Source organism: Chironomus tepperi, unplaced genomic scaffold, assembly GCF_022539635.2.
Source record: "Chironomus tepperi strain 1889 unplaced genomic scaffold, CSIRO-AGI_Ctep_v1 contig_335, whole genome shotgun sequence".
Classification (NCBI taxonomy): domain Eukaryota; kingdom Metazoa; phylum Arthropoda; class Insecta; order Diptera; family Chironomidae; genus Chironomus; species Chironomus tepperi.
Genome location: NW_027226457.1, coordinates 1,191,158 through 1,210,865, shown reverse-complemented (window position 1 = coordinate 1,210,865; position 19,708 = coordinate 1,191,158). Strand labels below are relative to the sequence as shown.

At 31.2% G+C, this 19,708-nt stretch overlaps 1 protein-coding gene across 1 annotated transcript in view; it reads left to right on the top strand.

The window, feature by feature from the left end:
• The window catches only part of LOC139093257 (cyclic AMP response element-binding protein A-like), a 33,645-nt gene extending 27,447 nt beyond the window's left edge, over positions 1-6,198 (top strand). Inside the window, exons 2-7 of the mRNA XM_070643930.1 lie at positions 2,260-2,485; positions 4,246-4,601; positions 4,664-4,751; positions 4,811-5,043; positions 5,457-5,597; positions 5,662-6,198. Coding sequence (XP_070500031.1) covers positions 2,260-2,485; positions 4,246-4,601; positions 4,664-4,751; positions 4,811-5,043; positions 5,457-5,597; positions 5,662-5,922 — 1,305 coding nt within the window. The 3' untranslated portion in view covers positions 5,923-6,198. The remainder of the gene's footprint in view (positions 1-2,259; positions 2,486-4,245; positions 4,602-4,663; positions 4,752-4,810; positions 5,044-5,456; positions 5,598-5,661) is intronic.
• Positions 6,199-19,708: the final 13,510 nt, after the last annotated feature.

Here is a 19,708-nt window from a genome sequence, read left to right as displayed (position 1 = left end):
AAAGTAAAGTAAAGATCGGTTGACCCTCTAGCCATTACTCCACTGCTACTCATTAGCACCCTCAAGTTCCCAAACCCAAAATGCTCCAATTTTCAAACTAATCCCGAATTTCAAATCAGCCACAAAACAGGATGAACAAAAATTCATACAAACACTTCCGTTATCATCATTAGCAACTGCAAAAAGGCAGACAGGAATTTTTTATGGTCAAAGTTAGAAATCAAGTCGATGAGAAAATATTAATGAAGATTCTTCCAAATCTTAAATGTCACAATTCTCTGAGCTGTATGCTTTTCGTCATAACAGGAATATTGGTGATTTTTTTTATGTCCAAAAAGTTCTGTGTGGCTGTTGCTGAGGAGATAATATTGCATTTTATTCATAGAAATTAGAGCTGTCGTGCAAGTGACTTTTAAGTATTGATGCCTAAAATATTATCATTTAAATTTTATCGTGTAATATTTCTTAATCAACAGTCCAGACATTAGCTAGTCACGATTCAAAATTCAGGTTTTTTTTTACTGGATCGAGTCGACATTATTCTTGCGAAATGGGTTATAAATATCAGGAAATTTATTTTTGTTACTAAGAACGGAATCATGAGTAGTTTCAAGGATGAATTCCAATGTATACAAATCAATGATCATCCAGACCTTCAATAAAATGCACAAATTTTATTCCCACTGCAAACTAAATTATGTAAAAAATGACGTCTGATTAATTCCTACTGCGATTTTCCTTTCTCGTCATGCACACTTTTCATGATGTGAAGTTAACTAAACTTTTTGTGCATGCATTCTCAAGAGATTGTTGAACGTAGATTAAATTAATTTTACAGTGCACGTTTTGATGAATTCTTTCTGCAAAACAACAGAAAAGAAGTAACAAACAAATGTGGGGAATCGAGAGGGAGCCTAAGAAAGAAAGGCTCATCAATATGCATTCCAAATTGCAAAAAGAATTTGCTGTAGAACTGCATTAGTATGAGTTGAGAGGGAAAAAAGTGAGAGAAGAAAAAAAGTCGCGGCTCTGAATAAATTATTTAAGTTAAGCTGACCTTGAGGGAGACCAAATATACTCAAACACCGGCGCAACACGACCACAGTTCTATCACATACAATACAATCTCATACGGCTTTAAAAAAAATTGAGAAAGAAGAAGAGGAAGGGGGAGCGTGAAGAGAAAATGATGATAGCATTGATGATGATGATGATGTTACGAAGAAAGATTGAAAAGAGAGAGAAAAATTAAAAGAATCTAAAAGAATTCAATGAACTTTTCGGCTACGCAACAACACACAACTTGTGATGTCATAAATACCTCTATATCAGGGGGAACTTTTACCATATTTTCTTATTAGAATCAAAACTAGTTTTTTTCCTCATTTCACTTAATGAATTTCTCAACCGTAATTCTCTTTAGAATGCAGTTTATTGCTCGGTTTGACTTGATGCTTGTTACAAAACTTAATTTCATGAATTATGCGATTAAATTTCTTGTAATTTTATTTTGGAATTAGATAGTATTAAATGCTACAATCTTGCTACTTGTTTGAAATTAATTAGGAAAAGGTAATTAATTTTTCAACAACTGTATTTAGATGTTTGTTGATTGGAATGAGCAGCGTAACTAATGAAGAAGTTTTAGAATTGTGAATCAAGTCTTAATTTAATTGTTCCAAAAAAATTTTATAATTGTTTTTAGACTCCTTTTTATATGTTTAGGTGTTAACTAAGTTTGTAATCTTAATACTTACAACTAATTTAATGCTTTAAAGTGTGTATCCGTGCGTATACATAATTAAAATTCACTTTAGAATGATTTTATGTCTTAAATTTTCAAAACAATGACTTGGTATGAGTTTCGTTAAGTTTAACGAAGAAAATTTGAATTTTAGAAAACCGTTACAATATTGATCATTAAGAAAAACTTAAACTTAGCATTCTGTAATGTCTACAGATTAATTATAGACACCAATCACATCATTTCTCAAGAGAAATTCCTACTAAAATAATCTTAATAATCCATTGACTGCTACTCAAGAAATTCTAAACATTAAAAACCCCAAAACCTCAAGTATTTGTTCAACTAAGAACTAAAATTGCGTTCCAATTGACTGACGAAAAAACACCGATGCTTAATCTACTCTATCCGTATCAAGAATCCATTTTCCATCTTTTTAATCTCTTCTTCTTCAAACAACCAAATGAATGAATGTAATAATTGATTTTTTCTTCACTTTTTCTATCTTTTTATAGATGAATGACTCGCTGAAGCTAACACCAACGGATATAACTGATTGGTTTATGGATTGTGAAACTGATGCTGATGATCAGAAAATTCCACATGTTATATTAAATGATAAACTTATGACAGATGCAATCTTTGGAACGGTGGTGCCAATTAAAGCCGAACATAGTTACAGTCTCACATCCGACGGTGATTCTATGCCTGATTCTCCTTCCGATGCTACAAAAATTGACGGTGAGTGTCTTATACAAATATTTTAGTGTGATTCATGACGATTGTGCTAATTGTCAAACCTGTTACATGCTGAATATTTGAAATTCTTTACTCAAATCGATATTTTTTTTCGGTAATAACTTTAATATCGCATTTCTTGCTAAAGTAGACAGTTATCTGGGTCAGGTTCTATATGTGTAATGCGATATGAGGTAAACAAATGACGTAAATGCTCGAACAGACAAAGAAACTTTGCAGTCGTCTCCATGCACTCGCTCATCATCTTCATTTAAATTATGTAATATTTATTTTTATGATAGAAAATAATTGTATCGCCTACTTGCTGCATTGATGCTTTTCTGTAACGATTTCCTCATCCTTTTCTTATTATAGTTACTGTATGGGATGTGATATGCCGATGTTATTGATTCAGTTGTTGTCATGTTGATTGTGCGGGAAATTTTTTCAGACAAGGCTTTTGCTTAATGTAAATAAATTGGATTGACATGTTGCTGGAATATTTGTCTGAACTGAGAATATTGAAAGGTTCAATTTTATAAAACCAATATTCCGGTTGAAGCATCCAAATAAATCAAAGTTCCATTAAAATTTGCTCTAAATCTATCAAAAATCCACTAATAAGCAAGCCCTAGTAACACGCTTAAGATATCAATTCTACGGATTGATGAGATCGCTAGATATTTCATTATCATTCAAATATTTAATATTTGCACACATGTCTTCCAGTACCTTCAGTTGATGATGCATATCTCCGTTTCATAACATATCAATACATTGATACAGCCTCTGTCTTTGAATTGTCTATTGATTCAGATGGTTTTCGTCATAACATCCTACAAGAACTAACGAGGTATTATACCTCTAATAAAGAGCTGTTTATCACGTCGATAGAGAATAATAGATTTTGTAATCCTATTGAAAGCTTTTTAACTACTTATAACTTCATTATGCTCAGCAGCAATTCATTTGCACGATAAATTTTCATAACTTTTTAAGTCATTATTACAAATTATTATTTAAAAAAAAGGTCGATGCTATAAAAATAAGGTTTTCCATATTTCTTATCAGTTCAAATTACACTTTTTCTTTTTTTTTAACTTACTTCATTTTGTAGAAATAAGCTTTAATGCTGACAATGCCAAATCACGAAATCATGGCGTTAGTTACAATTTACAATCACTGCAGCACGAATTTGCATGAATGAAATTAAATGAAATGTAAAAAGTTCAATGTAAGCATGTACAATTACCTTGACAAGCTTCCTTATCGTTCTGTAAATATGATGAGTTGAGAAATCTCATTGACTATACAGCAACCTAGTAAGATGAATTACCTAGTCATGAGAAATCCCTAAACCTCAAATTACAGATAATTTTTTGCAAATTTCATGAAATTTTCAAGCATAAACATTATATTTTCAGGAAGTCTTCCTTATTAGAGAGTTTTTACTATAAGATTAGTGAAGTACAGTCTATTTTAGTCTACAATAATCAGTAAATTTAATTAAATACATTCTTTGAAAAGTAATATGAGAAATATAAACAGAAAGGGTGTCAAACTACATTTACCAAAATGAACAAAGAAGAATTCAAATTCAAAATGACCGTTAATTCATAATTCAATGTTAAAAGTAATCAAAATGTAATAAATTCAGCTATTTTTTTGAAAAAACATTTATTCCATACACACTCTAAATATACAACACGAAAAGCCTGATTATCTCAATAATTAATCCACACTCTCAATTCATTCCATTTCAGATCTTGACGATAACAGTTGCCCAATCAATATGAATATGATCAGCTATAATCAGAGTGACAGCAACAACAATAACACCGCACTAAGCAGTCAAAAACAGAAGCAATTTCTGCGACTTCTGAGTAACAGCAGTGCATTTTATGCAAAAAACACCTCCACTTATCACAATCAGCCAAAGAGTTACAGTGGCTCAAACTCGTCATGTTCAAGCAGTGAGGCTGATATTGATGACATCACAATTGTCAAGGAGGAACCTTTATCTCCACATTCCAGTTGCCCGCCATCTCCACATAACAGTTTTGGTAATACATTACCGAGCATTTCATCAATCAACCCCGACTTGATGTACGATCGCAAGGTATGTCATTGACTGATCTATTTTTTTGAGTATTTTTTAATAAATTTTTGTGAATTTTTTAGCCATCGCTTAGAAGTCAAGATCAGAACTACCTTACCTCTTCAACCTGCACCACTACATCACGAATCAAAACAGAACCTCAAGTTTCTAGTAAGTTCATTCAGCATTTTTAAAAATATTCAATTACTAACTGGATTTCCTTCCTACAGATTTTGGTTTGCCTCCAACACCGCCTCTATCGTCACTAGGTGATGAGACAAAAGGGAACTCAAGTCCCGAGCATAATAATAATAGTAGTAGTAGTAATAATAATGCCACACCTGCAATCACCTCCACTTCAAGCAGCTCGAAAAAGTCGCAAAGTGCGTCACATTCCACACGTGGATATTCAAGTTCCACCCGCCAACCAATTCACACGCCATTAATCAGTAGCCAACCGAAGGTAAGGAATCATAAGAAGGTATATTAGAATTGAGACTTTGCATTGGCATGCTAAGGTTTTAGAATCGAGTTTACACTAGCTTCTGTTAGAACAGGAAAGAATATTCTAGTTTAACTTACTTAATAATGCTGAATAGGAAATTTAAATAATCAGCACAAACTTCAAAGTCTACTACGTCAGAGTTTAAGAACTTATTGAAGGCACAATGACAATAAAGATGATTTGTTGCATTTCCAAGGAACAACCCTTGAGAATAATTAACAAAATAGTCATAACTTATAATGGCAAGCTTGTGATTCTAATTAACCTACTTAGTTGCCAAGTAAAAATGCAATTCTTCAAATTGTATTCCAATGATAAGACTAACTTACTTCCCTAATGACCTAAAATATTAATGAACGTTATCTTTCCAGGGTTCAACTGGTGATCTTATTCTTACCGATGAGGAGAAACGCACATTGTTGGCTGAAGGCTATCCAATCCCACAAAGACTTCCACTTACAAAAGCCGAAGAAAAGTCACTAAAGAAGATTCGGCGAAAGATTAAGAATAAGGTGAGGATTGATTGAATTTTGGACAGTCTATAAAATTGTAAATTTATTTTCATTGCTTTTGTAGATCTCAGCACAGGAATCACGCCGCAAGAAGAAGGAATACATGGATCAGTTAGAAAGGCGTGTGGAGAAGCTCGTCACTGAAAACAACAACTTTAGACAGAAAGTAAAAGCACTTAGTGATGAGAATAGCAATCTCCTAAGAGAATTGCAGCAACTTCTCTTTTCAAGCTTCCCGAAAAACCAGTCACTTGTTATTAGCCGAACAGCGAAACGTCTACTGCGTGCTGAGAAAGACGAGATGATTGAATCAAATGTGGAATAAGAAGGAAATCCAATCACCAATCCGAAATTTGATTGTTTCGTCCGACTTAATTGAACGTTTCTTCAACGACGAATTACTTAATTGGATATATATGAATGAAGGAACGATGGAACTTCTTCCGCAGACTAATTTTTATTTTTTGACTTGACTTACAATTATTCAATTCTTTTTTTTGCATAATGTTATGAAGTGAAAACCACAATTTTTAGATAATTATAATGATTAAATATAATGAAAAATGAAGAGAAAATGAAAAATGAAATAAAAATCAAATTTATTTTTTAAAAGTTTTAAAATTTAATTAAATTGTTTGTTTTTGACGGTGTTAATGATATCTTGCAGTGTCTAATTACGGAGTGCGGATTTCACTTAGCCTAAATTTTGCTCTATATAAGTGAATGACCCCTAATTGTCTAGTTGAATATTTGAGGTTATGTCCAAACACGTGCTCAAAATTCAATAAATATTAAATATTATGCATCAGCTGTAAAATTGAATGCAATAAAGCTTCAAAACGCCAAGTTATATTCAAAAACAACTTTAACGGTTTTTTAAAATTCAAATAAAAGCTTTCGACCAAAGCTCAACAAAACTTTACTTTCTTTTCTATGATTACTCGCATTATATCACGATACATTACACACAATATTGACACTCAATGAACTAAACTCCTACTTTACGTTAATTTATAATGTAAAATTATGCAATTGGTATGCATTAGCACATCAAACAATGCACAATAAGTAAAGTTTATTCAAAAAGTGTGACAAATTTCAGCACAAATACACCCTCGATCCTTTCCTTTCCTCTCAATAACATTGATTATTTATGGTAGGTTTTCACACAAAACTGTATAGTAATAGAAAGAGACATGACAATATACTGAAGAATATTAATAGGAATAAGAATTGATATCCGTAAAGAAAAAGAATTTTTTTAGACTTTTTATTTTTGTGATTTGATGAAACAATGAACAAATTTGAATATAATAGAAGAAGAAATGTGGGCATACATATATGAAAAAAGTTTTTTTTTGATTCAAGTCATTCGGTAAAATTAGCATTTCAAAATGTGCTAACGATAAATGTTTTGTCGCAAAACAGAATAACTATATTACTTTAGTGGATTTTTTATAGTTTTTTGACAGATTTCATCTGTTTTTATTACACTTTTAGAAAATAGTTTGTGAATTTTTATGTAAAGTGTCTTTGAATAATGGTTTGTTGAACATCTAACATGTTCTTGTCTAAATTTTCATTGTTTTCATTATTGGCTAAAAGCTGTTGAGTTTTGCTTAGTTCATTCAATTGGTAGCAATAATTTGCTCAGTTTGTCCAAAATTATAGCAAAATTCGCTCAAATTATAACAAAATTTGCTCAATCAGTTTACTCAAATTATAACAAAATTTTGCTCAATTTGCTCAAATTATAACAAAATATTGCTCAGTTTGCTCAAATTATGACTAATTCTAACTATTTTCACAAATTATAAGAAAAACGTGATCAACTTGCTTTTCTGTATGAATTTCAACACAATACTGAGATCCAAAATCAAAGATGAACCATAAATTTACGGTCACACCTAAAACAGATCTTAATACACCAATTCATGCATTCAAAAACAGCAAATTACTAATCTCACTCTACAAAATTGCATTGAAAATATCATATTCATTCCCATATTGTCTTCTTAATTTCAGGTTATTTCCTATTAGGAAAAGTATTAGAATCTGTCAACTGCCAAGCTTATTAACATCAACTCAATGTGTTTATTAAGAAATGTACATATTGAAAAAGGAATTAATTCACGGAATAAAGAGTCATTAGTGTCATTTTTCTTTAACACCTTCAAATAGGATGAAAATAGTAAGTCTTTTGAATGCACATACATATATCATCTCTGATCTTGCTAGTTGCTATAAAAAATATTAATATTCTGTTATTATTCATTCGGGGAAGTTATAAAGATTGTGAATCTTATTCATAAATTAGAAAAAAAAAACTAGAATATACTAAGTTTGAAGAAGAACTATAAAAATATATAAAAGATGATGCGAATATTCGTTCGATTTCAATGATCAACGCTCCTACATATCATTAAATTTTTACAACTCATTAGAGTCAAAAAACTCCATAAAATAAAGAAATATTAATGGAGAATATTCATACAATATATAGGGCAATAGACAATTCACTAGACACATAAAGTATGTAGTATATTAATGTTTCATTAGAGACCGCACAAATGTAATCAAAGAAAAAGAAAATGAAAGCAAGTAGAAATGTCATCGGTAAACGGGTTAATGAAGCGTGTGACAGATTCATTTAGTTCACGTTTAGAGAATTATTAACGGATGAACTAATTTAATAAATTGTGATGAATATTAATTACTGTGGATGAAAGAACCATATCTTGTTAGTGATCTTACTGGAATATTGTCTAGGAATAGCGGAAGTTTGATTTGCGACATGCTAATTTGGAGCATAGGCTAATTGATTCTGCATGGGGTTGACAATCTTCAGTAAACTCTGCTTAGTTAATTGATTTGTTCGCACGAAGTTTATTGAACTTTTTTCAACGGCTTTAGCAAATTCAATTTGTAACGGTTGTTAGATTTTTGAAATTGAGTTGCATTCAGTGAATGCATTTTTGGTGAAAAAAGTTATAAAAATCTTTATTCTAGCTTAATTAATTCAATTAATCATCTTAAATTAGGATTATTCCTGCAGGAAAACATAAAAATGTCGAAAGTAAGTATTAAATAAACTTAATTACATGAAATTACTCTAAATTCAAAACATTTTAATAAATTTGTTTATTTTCAGCTTCCTGAGAGCAAATGCACTTTTAATTAATTATAGAAAGGGAAGTGCGTTGTCAAAATAAACCTACGAAGATCCGAATAGTAAACACAAAGAATGAAACTATCATAATATTAGCTGTGTAATTTATAGGATGCACTTTATGAATATTTATGGAAAGTTCAGTGTTTATAGGAGTTCTTAGGAAGCTATGGGAGATCAGAAAAGATGAAATTGAGTGTGAATATCCAAAAATTATGAGCGAAATTATATTCTACAATAAAAAATAATGAAGTAAGCAATTACATCATTGCAAATCCGTTTTTTGTTCCACACAGTCTGAATAATGCAAGAAGAAAAGTTTGTTTATTCAGGAAGATTACCTAATCGCGATAAAATTAAGGAGTAATTAATTAAACAGCATTAGGTAAGATGATCGCATAAATGTTTATAATATAGGCCAATCAACTACATTTATTAAATTTTTTACGCATAAAACAATCAACAATAGGCAGGTATGCGAAGTTATCGAAGGAATTTGGTAAGAATAAGTGAATTAAATTAGTAAACTAAACATAAATTATCAAGTCATTAAGTAGTTCATTAATTTGTTCAATTTTCAACATTCTAATTAGTTTACTTAAATTCACGTATCTTAAAGATGAAAGTAAAAAGGCAGTGAAATAATGAAAATACTTTTCTTGTGTAGCAATCAAGTGAAAATGAAGCTCTTATGCTCTCGTGTTGAAGATTACAATTTATCATTATTGAAAAATGATTGTAAAAGCAGAACAAGGTGTTTTGCTTAAAATTTATTGCAAGAAGTAGTGACAGACGAATTGCATGCTTCAGATCAATCTTCAAACTTAAAAAGTAAGCTAAATAAAATGAAACAAGTTATGATTATTTTTAAGAAGGAGAATTTCCGAATTGCAATAAATCTAAATTTAGAAAAATGCCTTTTTAAATAAGCACAGCGATTGACACGAAGAGGAGTCATTGAATGTATGGAAATAGCTTCCTCTACTCATAAATTAAATCGTTTAAAGAAGATTTTCTATTTTGATCTGCCCAAAAACAAACCATGAACAAAAAGTTTTCACTCATGTGGAACTGTAACAAACCACACAACGATGGCGACAACCAGAAGAACCTTGAACTATTTCTATATGCGTACGCGAGAGATTAAAATGCTTATATGACGATTTTTTTTTCTCCTCACTCTTGATTGAAATTTATCAAAACAAATCTGTACGCAATTCAATATAAATGCAGAGTTGTATTCTTAGCTGTAGCCTCATAATCATGAATCGATAGGTACAACTTGGTTACATCAGACTAGATCTAGAAAACATCAATGTTAGCTAAGAATCAAGCACATAACCTCAAAATCTCATCACCAACTCTGCCTAATTGACTATCATTCTGTGTTGTCTGGTTTCTCCTCACATCAATGCTTCACGCATATAAGCATTTAACAATAAGTACAATTGATGTATGGAGCATTTAATTTAATTAAATAAGAAACCTCAAAAAAATTCACAGCTCTTGAAACGTCTCACAAAATTGCTCAAATGTCTACTTAAATAATGATAATTTGTTGACCTATTCTGACTGTTCAGTCGCACTGAACTCTTATTTGGCGAGTTTAATGATCCGAGTCGAAGGAGATTGTTCTGCTCACTTTTTTTTTGCTTTCATCCTCCCGTTTAGCAGACAAAGCATATCGTTTAATGTACGTTAATTGATTTCAAACGCAAGCATATAAGAAATTTACTTGCAAAATTCTGGATGAAATATGACGGGGTCTTGCATCGTCTCTTTGAAATTTGATGCAAAGCAGAAGGAGAAGAGGTTTCGCTTTTCGGATAATTTACTGCATCTCATAAATGCATTAAAAATTTGATGCAGTTAGGGAGAATATTGCCTTTTTGCTTGTGTTCTGAGCAGTCTTTTGTATTGAGCAATAAGATTATGAATTCTAGGGAATTTTGGAATTTCCTCAATTTAGTTCTCAGTCGAAGCTATTGAAATTCTTGTCAAATGATCACTCTGCATGAGATTCCTCAGGAATTCGATTGACAATGCGGATCAATATTTGTTAATAAGACTATTATGTTACCCAGACAGATAATCACAACAAGCTGATTGCTTATTTAAGTTGAATAGGAACATTTAATCAATTTCTTCATTAACTCTTCAGTTTGCGAATATTTCTCGTAGTATTAAAGTGTGAAAATAAAACTAAATGATAAGCCAGTCTCAGGAGGGGGTATGGATGACAATCAATGATAAAATCGGAATGTTTCCTTGACTCGAATATGCTAAAATTTTTTTAAAATATCAAATGAGACAAAAGCCGTTGATGACACGAGAAATTTATTGAATGTTGCAAGATGATGGAGATATGGGAAGATTTAATTATGATGTTCAGTATTTTTGGAATAGAATGTCTCATTATAAAATTCTGGGTGTAAACTGAAACTGATACTAATCCACAGGATACATATGTAACTAATTAATTTTCTAATTAAATGGGATTCAGAGAATTGGGAAACACTTAACGGGGTCGTTCACTTATTATGTTTATTATACCCCTCCCTAACAATTTGCGTCACACTAAATGGACAATACTGGCTTAAGCTGTTGCAAAATTGAGGGTACCTTCCCGACCCCTAAAAAGTGCATAGCATCAAACGATTATGTGAAGCAAGTTCATACGTAATTTACCAACAACCCCTCTTTTGATGCGCATTAATTACAATAGTGATAATGACTTGTTTGGACGTGTTAAAATAAAATGAAAAAATCCCATTTATATGTAAATGAGATCGACAGCCGAACAAAAAATTGCTAAGTTTTCAACAATCAAAAAAACTAGAGAATCCAATTTAAATAATAGTTGGAGTCGACGGGAAACCAAGTTTGTGATGAGAACTCTGTGGTTATGACCATTACATTTGACACGTTTTTGTTGATATTTTATTTTGAATTAAGTTAACTGATGTGTAAAATGTAATTGGAGTTGATGGATCAATCAGCACTAACATAATGGCCTATTATCGTTGTTTACCAAAATCGCAGGTCTTTTAGCAAATTTGCTATGATTAAATTAATAAAATTAGTGTTTTTTTTCGCAAAACATAAATGAATGCTTAATATAGCCAATAACAAGTCAATATAGATTATTAATGCAAACACATGCGGAATATTTTATTACTCATTCAAATCTGAGCGGCATTCCGCTGATGAATGATCAGTTTACGGTATCCAGTAATTGATAAATTGTCTATAATTTGCATGCAAGTATATCACTTATTGCAATAGTGCTGATAGGAACGAATCCTCAACAACATATAATTAAGGAATATGACAAATGAAGGCGTTGAGCACTCAAATTTTGCATATTTGAATTATTAAGCTATGATGAAAATTTTCTTAATGTAAATTTAATTAATTTATGTTCAGCTTAATGTCTAAGCAAAAACACGTCTCATTAGCATTAATTAGTTATTGAATAAACATGAATTTGCGTTTGAATACAAAAATTTATCAATATTGGTTTCATAAATATTGATTCTTAACGGTTTGCAGTTTTTAAATTGACAGGAATTATTATAAGTCAATAGGAGACTTTCGAAATCGAGTCACTAAATTTGTATCATGGGATTAGGGAATTTGGTTGATGAAGGGTTTTTTAAGAATACTGAATTTTCAAATTTCGAAAATTTTCGGAAATAAAAATGTAAACAAAGAAATTTTCACATTTTAAAATCAAAATTTAACCATTTAGGACCAAGAGTTCATGATTTAAATAGTAATAGTCCAACTTTTGCCACATTTATTAATCCATTTGACTGTGCAAACTCAGTTTAATCTCTAAATTGATCCTAAAATTCACAAACAAAAGCTTTTAGTGAGAAATCACAAAAAAATGCGAATTTTTGCAAAGAAAACTATAAATCCTAGCATTACTGACCACAAAGTCAACATCCATACGCCACTGCCCAATCCAATAGTTTCATAACAAAAGATTATATCCAAAAAATTAATTTGTCATAATTTGCGATAACATTTTATCTGTCCCTCCTCATTTCCATTTTAAAAACGAGTGAAAATTTGCATACAAGCTATAATGGAAAAATTAAATAAAAAAAAAATCACTTTAGATTCATGGTGATGTTATGAATTTATGTTGATGTGATCAGCAGTCATCCCAACATGTGGTATGAATAGATTATTCTATCTGGCTAGGCAGGTATATTTTTATTTATGTATCTCATGTTATCACTTTCAATGTCTCTTCTCGCCGCTCTAACTGTGCTCTGCTATCCATTTATGTATAGCATGTACCGATTGTGCAAAATGAGGCACTAAGTGCTCTTAGACTATGTAAAAGGAAGAAAAAAAAAGTAGATGCAAACAGCGGGAATGTGATGATGTGCTGAAATTTGTTTTAATTAACTATTTTTTATAGCATAAGATAGCCGAGCATGTACATGAGAAGTAAACAGCATGCGGTCTTTGCTCTGAATTGAGAATCAAAACACATTAATTTCCATTTTTGGGATTCACTTGTAAGGCTTTAAGTCATCAAATGTGTCTTTCTTTTGAATCACAATGTTGACGAACAATGGTCGTGCATTAAAAGACTTGCATTTTTCTTTATGCTGCTTTTGTTGACATTTGCAGGTTCAATGTGATTTGGGTTGATATTACCAATACCGCAGAATTTATAAATGTGCATTTTCTTATTTTGTTATTCATGTCTGGAATCAAATGTCCATTATTATTAGTTTTGGGATTTCATTGCTGTCAGCTTCGTAAAAAAATAACAAACAAACTGAACAAATTAAGAATGCACTTGACAGCTAATGACAGCTAAATGCGCCTTCCTTCTTTTTCCGTCTCAACTCACCGTTTGAAATCGAAAATTTTCTGTATTTTCAGATATATTATTTTATGTTGAGATGGGAGAGGACATAGAGCGCAATTCGTTAGAGTTGTCAGTGGTCGTTCACACATTACGTAACGTTCTTAGTGAAAGCGGTAGGAATTGTGGTACAGAATGTAGACAAAAAGCACCAGAACAGTATGCCGAATGCAGTTTCGGTCGAGGTTTACTATCAAGGTATGCCGTGACGCAAATTAGTTTGCACAACACTGATGTACGGCAATGAATTCCCTCCCCAGTCAAAGAACAAACAAATCATACTTCAATATACTACCTTAATGCCAACAATAATGGTGAATTAAAATGTTGCAAATAATCAAATACTTTGTGGTGTTTTATTACCGCCGAAATTACACGAGAACCCAAAATAAAAGTCTCTCCAATCAGACATGCAAGCAATAATTTTAAAATTATATCAATAAAAGTTCCAAAAGTAAAATAAGAAGTTATGGTTAACGGAAGAACAAACGATTGCATAGTCTACTGACTGAACATATCGCTAAATTAACAACCAACGGAAATATGAATGGACATACATAATATGAGTCGACGGATGAATGGATGAATGAGCAAAGCAATCTATAGATTTTTCGTCTATGGATGGACAGCTTCAAGAGCAATCAAATACAGACAAAATGATGAATTTTTGGATTTTAAAATTCAGCGATACATAATGGACATTTTAATTCATTCAAAATATACACAGAAGGAGATTGTGATCATGCAGTTTCCAATGTATTTCTTTAAAAAGTCCAAACAAAAAATTTCCTTTCTTTATAATCCACAAAAAAAAAATGTAAATTGACTTAAGAAAAGAAGAAAGAATTAAGCGGAGCAATTTAATTCCTTCCCTGAATTGGTTTGAAAACGGCAGCAGTAACAACAGTCGAAATACGAAAAGAAACCTTCAGTCATCATAAAAGTTGATTAATTTCAATAAAAAGCCACACACAAAATTGTGAATTTTGTAAGATGAGAAATGTTCTGACTCATTCAGTGCAAGTCAAGTCGAGGAAGAAGAAATGAAATCGGACAGTTTAAAAATTGTTAAGAAAGGCTTTTCTTGTCGAAAGAAATGAATCCTCTTTCATCGCATTGAGGATGGATGTATTGCAAAAAAACATGATGCTTGATATTTTCTCGTTGTAATCTTTACGATTGAGTTAAGTGACTTTATTAATTCTGTGCATGGTTTGGAATATTGGGTTGGAAATGAAATGTTTTGAAGCTCAATTCTTTATAGGAACGAATAAATTGACTTATTTTAACCACCCAAGTCCCAAAAAATTGACACATAAAAATTTAATAACAAGCTACATACAAGTCCCAATTAAAAAAGACCCCACATCAACATCCAATCAATACTTCCTTTCCCATACCCAAAAAATCGTATGACTCACCAAATTTCATTTTGACATTTCTCCAGCATGTAATGATGAAACTGCAACAAGACTTCCATTCCCATCCATATCATTTATGAGATTTTTCATTATCCACTTACATTTCGCTTAATATCTTACGATGTACATACAATTCGGCAAGTCTTTTTCATATTTCTTACTGCCCCGATGCTCTTTCCTGTTTGTACAATTTTGAGTCAAATCCAGTATTGATCAATTTAAGAAGAACGCAAAATATTAATCTCCTTTCCTTTCATAAGTTCTTATATTTATTCAATTTTGATATTTCTCGTTCTGTTCATTGTACCGCTCATAAATATGAGGAATGGATGTGGAATAAGTATTTTGCGAATTATAAGGGCATGAGAAATATAAAATAAGAGGAAAGAGTTTTAAAAAAAAATATTATTAATTGTATGAAGAAGAAAGGAAGAAAGGCGAGCCGTCATAAAGTCTATAACCTCAATCACGTGTGTGTGGCAGTGTGTTTTATGGCTTGGCACGCCGCACATTGCACTCTTTTTTCAGTTTTATGAAAGAAAAAATTTCTTCTCTTAATTTTTAGCCGGGTTTTGTGGATGATAAGTGATTGGGGAACTTACCTTTTGCCCTTTGGTTGTCTGGATGTTTGCATTCTTGAAATCTTCCTTTGTTGTACTGTCTTACTGCTTTTTTGAAACTCAAAGATGTTGATGCCTAAGTTCTGACAAAGTATACAATCCACAACATCAGGTACAGTCAATAAATACTGTCTATCTTTAAATTTCTGATCAATTTCATACCAAAAAATCCAAAATTTTCACAAAAAAACTTTCACAGCCTCCTATGATCTTTTCATTATTCCCAAAATATGCGCTCCAAAAATCATCAATCTGCATCCACTGATTTCCACTGCACGCTGTTACATGCCTCTTTTATTTTTTATTATTTTTTCTTCTTATGCTGCTCATAATACACAATACACAATGTACAAATAATACTTACTCTGATAATGGATGAGTTAAAACGCAGAAAGCAGCAAATGAATGAAAAATAATTGCTACTTTCGATCCGCACGACGATATTGAGGCAGAGAAGGCGCTGAAAATTTCTATTTCCTATTATAATAGATCGGTGTAAGGTGGAGCTGGGGCATTATTTTCTAGAATTCGATACGATTCGTGCCTTTTGTGTTCATCTTTTATTTCTCTTTATTGCTATGCCACACGATTGATGTTTTAGGGTAGATTATTTTAATTACTTTACATTTCTCATTTATTGCCGTTTAGTGTTGATGGCTAAAACACATAATGGATGTTGAATGGATGTTGGCTTTTGAAACCACTTCATCTTATTTTGTACGTAAATAACATGCAAACATCAATTATTCATAGAAGTGAATATGCTGAATTGTGTTAGGGGACCATGACATCGGAGTTTTGAGGAGTGGATCACGAGTGCATTGTGGAAGTCGTAGGTAGAAATTAAAGTTATTTGTTAATAAGGTTTCTGTAGATAGGAGTCAAAGTCATTTAGGAATCATGTTTCTCTAAATTATTGTCAGCATGCTCAGTGATAGTTGGGGAGTTCAAGTAAACTAAAATAGTATGCAGATGTAATAATCATCGACATTAGGAGATCCCTACTTTCTACATACTCAAAATTTCATGAAATATCTCCTTATCTGAAGTGATTTAAAAGAACATTAACAGCCGTTGAACAGAGTGTAAAAATCAAAAGGTGAAACTTGTTGAACATTACCGACATCGAAGATAATTAATCATCCGTGAAATAATCTTCTTGTCTTTTCTTTTCTCTATCTTTAAAGTGTTTTTTATTCATGCTTTATTTAATACTTTTATGCTAATTCACGATTTTTTATTTAATTTAATTCATGTTATGAAAAATTGTCCCTAGCATTCATTTAATTCATATTTTATGATCTCATTTACATATTATTCATCATAAATTTTAGCTATTTCCATAATTTTATTCATTCATTGTGATTTCATCATGGCATTTAATACGAATCACATTCGATGGAGAGAAAATTACAATCTTTTCAAATCGTTCAACTTTTTCGATATTGATTTCGGAGTCTTTTGGTGTTATTAATGGCTCTTGTGATGATCCCGAATTCTTTTTCATATTTACCGCATATAAATTGAACATTTCCGATGATGACTTTTTAATTAATTTGAATGGAAAATCAGGTGGTTGTCGATACATTTCAATTTCCTCTGGCTTTGTGTTGTGGAAAAGATTGAAAACTTTACGAAACATTTTTACCAAGAATTTGAATTTTCAAGAGCTACTTTGATAGTTTCAACTACTAAATATATTTCCGTAAACTCTTCTTGGCACCAAAAATTAGAGACTAAAATGAATGAAAAAAATATTTTATGAAAAAAAATCATTCATTTTGCATGCACTTAAAAAAATCATGATTCAATATTACGTACTATTATTACGTTCTAGTAAGAAAAATAAATACGTATAATTTCATCACGTAACAAAAATAATTACGTAGAATTTCATCATCAATTTACGTAAAATTTCGGCAGTTATAGACAAAACTATTTCATTTTTTTTGTCCAAGTTTTAATAATAAATTAAGTGTTTATGGAACTTTTTTGTTTATTTAGATATTCAGTGTAGATTTTACTGTGTATTAAATATAAAGGAAAACATTAAAATGAATATGAACGTGAAAAAATAATTATTTTCCTGGATGAAGATTTTGTTTCTGGAGATGTTTAAATCGATTAGGTATAAAGTGACTATAATCAACTCTAGCAAGTAAATCCTTATTTAAATTGCAGATTAAAATATCATCAATCGATTCATTAAAATTCTTAGAGCACTAAAACATCTTTCAACGCAGGATTGGTTGCTTGGAGTGGCTGCTATAGCTAAACAGGCTTCTAGCATGACGATATCATTGGAATATCTGGCTTGCAGATAAGAGAAAATATGGAAGTTTTCATTTGATGCCAAAATTCGTTGCTGGAAGTTACACTTTTGTATTTTTTCTAATATTTTCTTATCCTCATTTTCAGGAGCTGTTTGCTCTGTGTTGTCGTAATCTTCATCCAGGAACATATCGAAATCAGTCAACTCACAAATTGGATCATTCGGGACGTTAATTGGATCAATAGATTTTAAACGGATAATTTGCTTACAAATCTTCAATATGTAAGCCTCAGCGCGACTTTTAAGTGCAGCATTAAAAAAATTTCTACCAATAAAATTAAAACGTGGATCAACATACAGACTAGCGAGGAGAACATCATTTTTTTCAAATAATTTTGTTGTTCGTTGACGCATATGAGAAAAAATTATTTTTGCGTATTCATTATCGTCTAATTTTTCCTTCATATCAAACAAGCTCTTCTTCCATAATGCATAGAAATCTCCTGAGAAAAAAAAAGCTCAATAATCTTAAAAAATAAATCAATTAACAATTATACCCATTCCCACGTCGGAACTTTGAAGCTTCATCGTTAAATTGTAGCAAGGAAGAAAAGCATCATAAAAACGGTCCATAAAAATCCAATGTCTGGTTTCTAACTTAATTTTATCTAATGCATCACCACTAAAATATTCATACAACTTGAATAGATCCTCCTTAATGTTAATAAGCTTTCGGATCATCATAAATGAGCTGTTCCAGCGAGTGCATACATCTATTCCAGGAACTTTAATTTTAAGGTTTTTAATTTGCTCACAATACGTACTGGATTTTAAGAATTTCACAACACTTCTTATCTCACCCAATTCATTTTTATAATTTTTTTTTATATCATTCAAGGAATCATGGACGCATAACTGTAATGTGTGAATGGAGCAACGAACTAACACGGCGATTGAAGTTAAATCTTTTAGTGCTTCTTTTATGTTGTCAGGCATATCAACTGGACCATTTTCATCAAAATCGTCAGCATCTTCCTCGTTTTCACTATCATTACAATTCAATTGTTCAGCCATTTCCAACTCATCTTGTAATAATAAACTATTCTGATGGCTTTGAAATATTTTGGCTGATGCAACAATATTGGCGCCGTTATCGCACGTAAAAGATGACACTGAACGTTTATCGATTCCATAGTCATGAAGGATATTGCTAATCTTAATTCTCGTTCACATAATCATTCCTAAAGTATTAATAAGTCATAGAATTGAATCTACCTATCTTATTTCATTTTTGACAAATCTGTCAATTTCTATTGCAGTACTAGTAAAGTAATTCATGAATTTGCAGCTGCATTTGACCACAAGTTCAACTGATGATTTGATGAAATCAAAAGTTTTTTTAATTCAGTAATGTTGTAGATGTTTTCTTTTTCTAGAAGGAACATTGTTTTTGCTTCTTCCGGATGTACCTCAGTTAAATGACAGCAGGTTATGCAACTTTTAATATTTATGTTTGCAGTAATGATTGAAATAGGTAAAATGTAAGTTTTTTCCAATTTTAAATTTAGTTAAAGTAGCAATTGTTTAAATAAGAGTTTTTATTTATAGAAAAATAGTTTTGTCTATAACTGCCGAAATTTTACGTAAATTTTTTTCTTACGTGATGAAATTCTACGAATTCTGATGAAATTATACGTTTTTTGCTTACTTTTTGTTCCGTTTCATGACGGTACTGAAT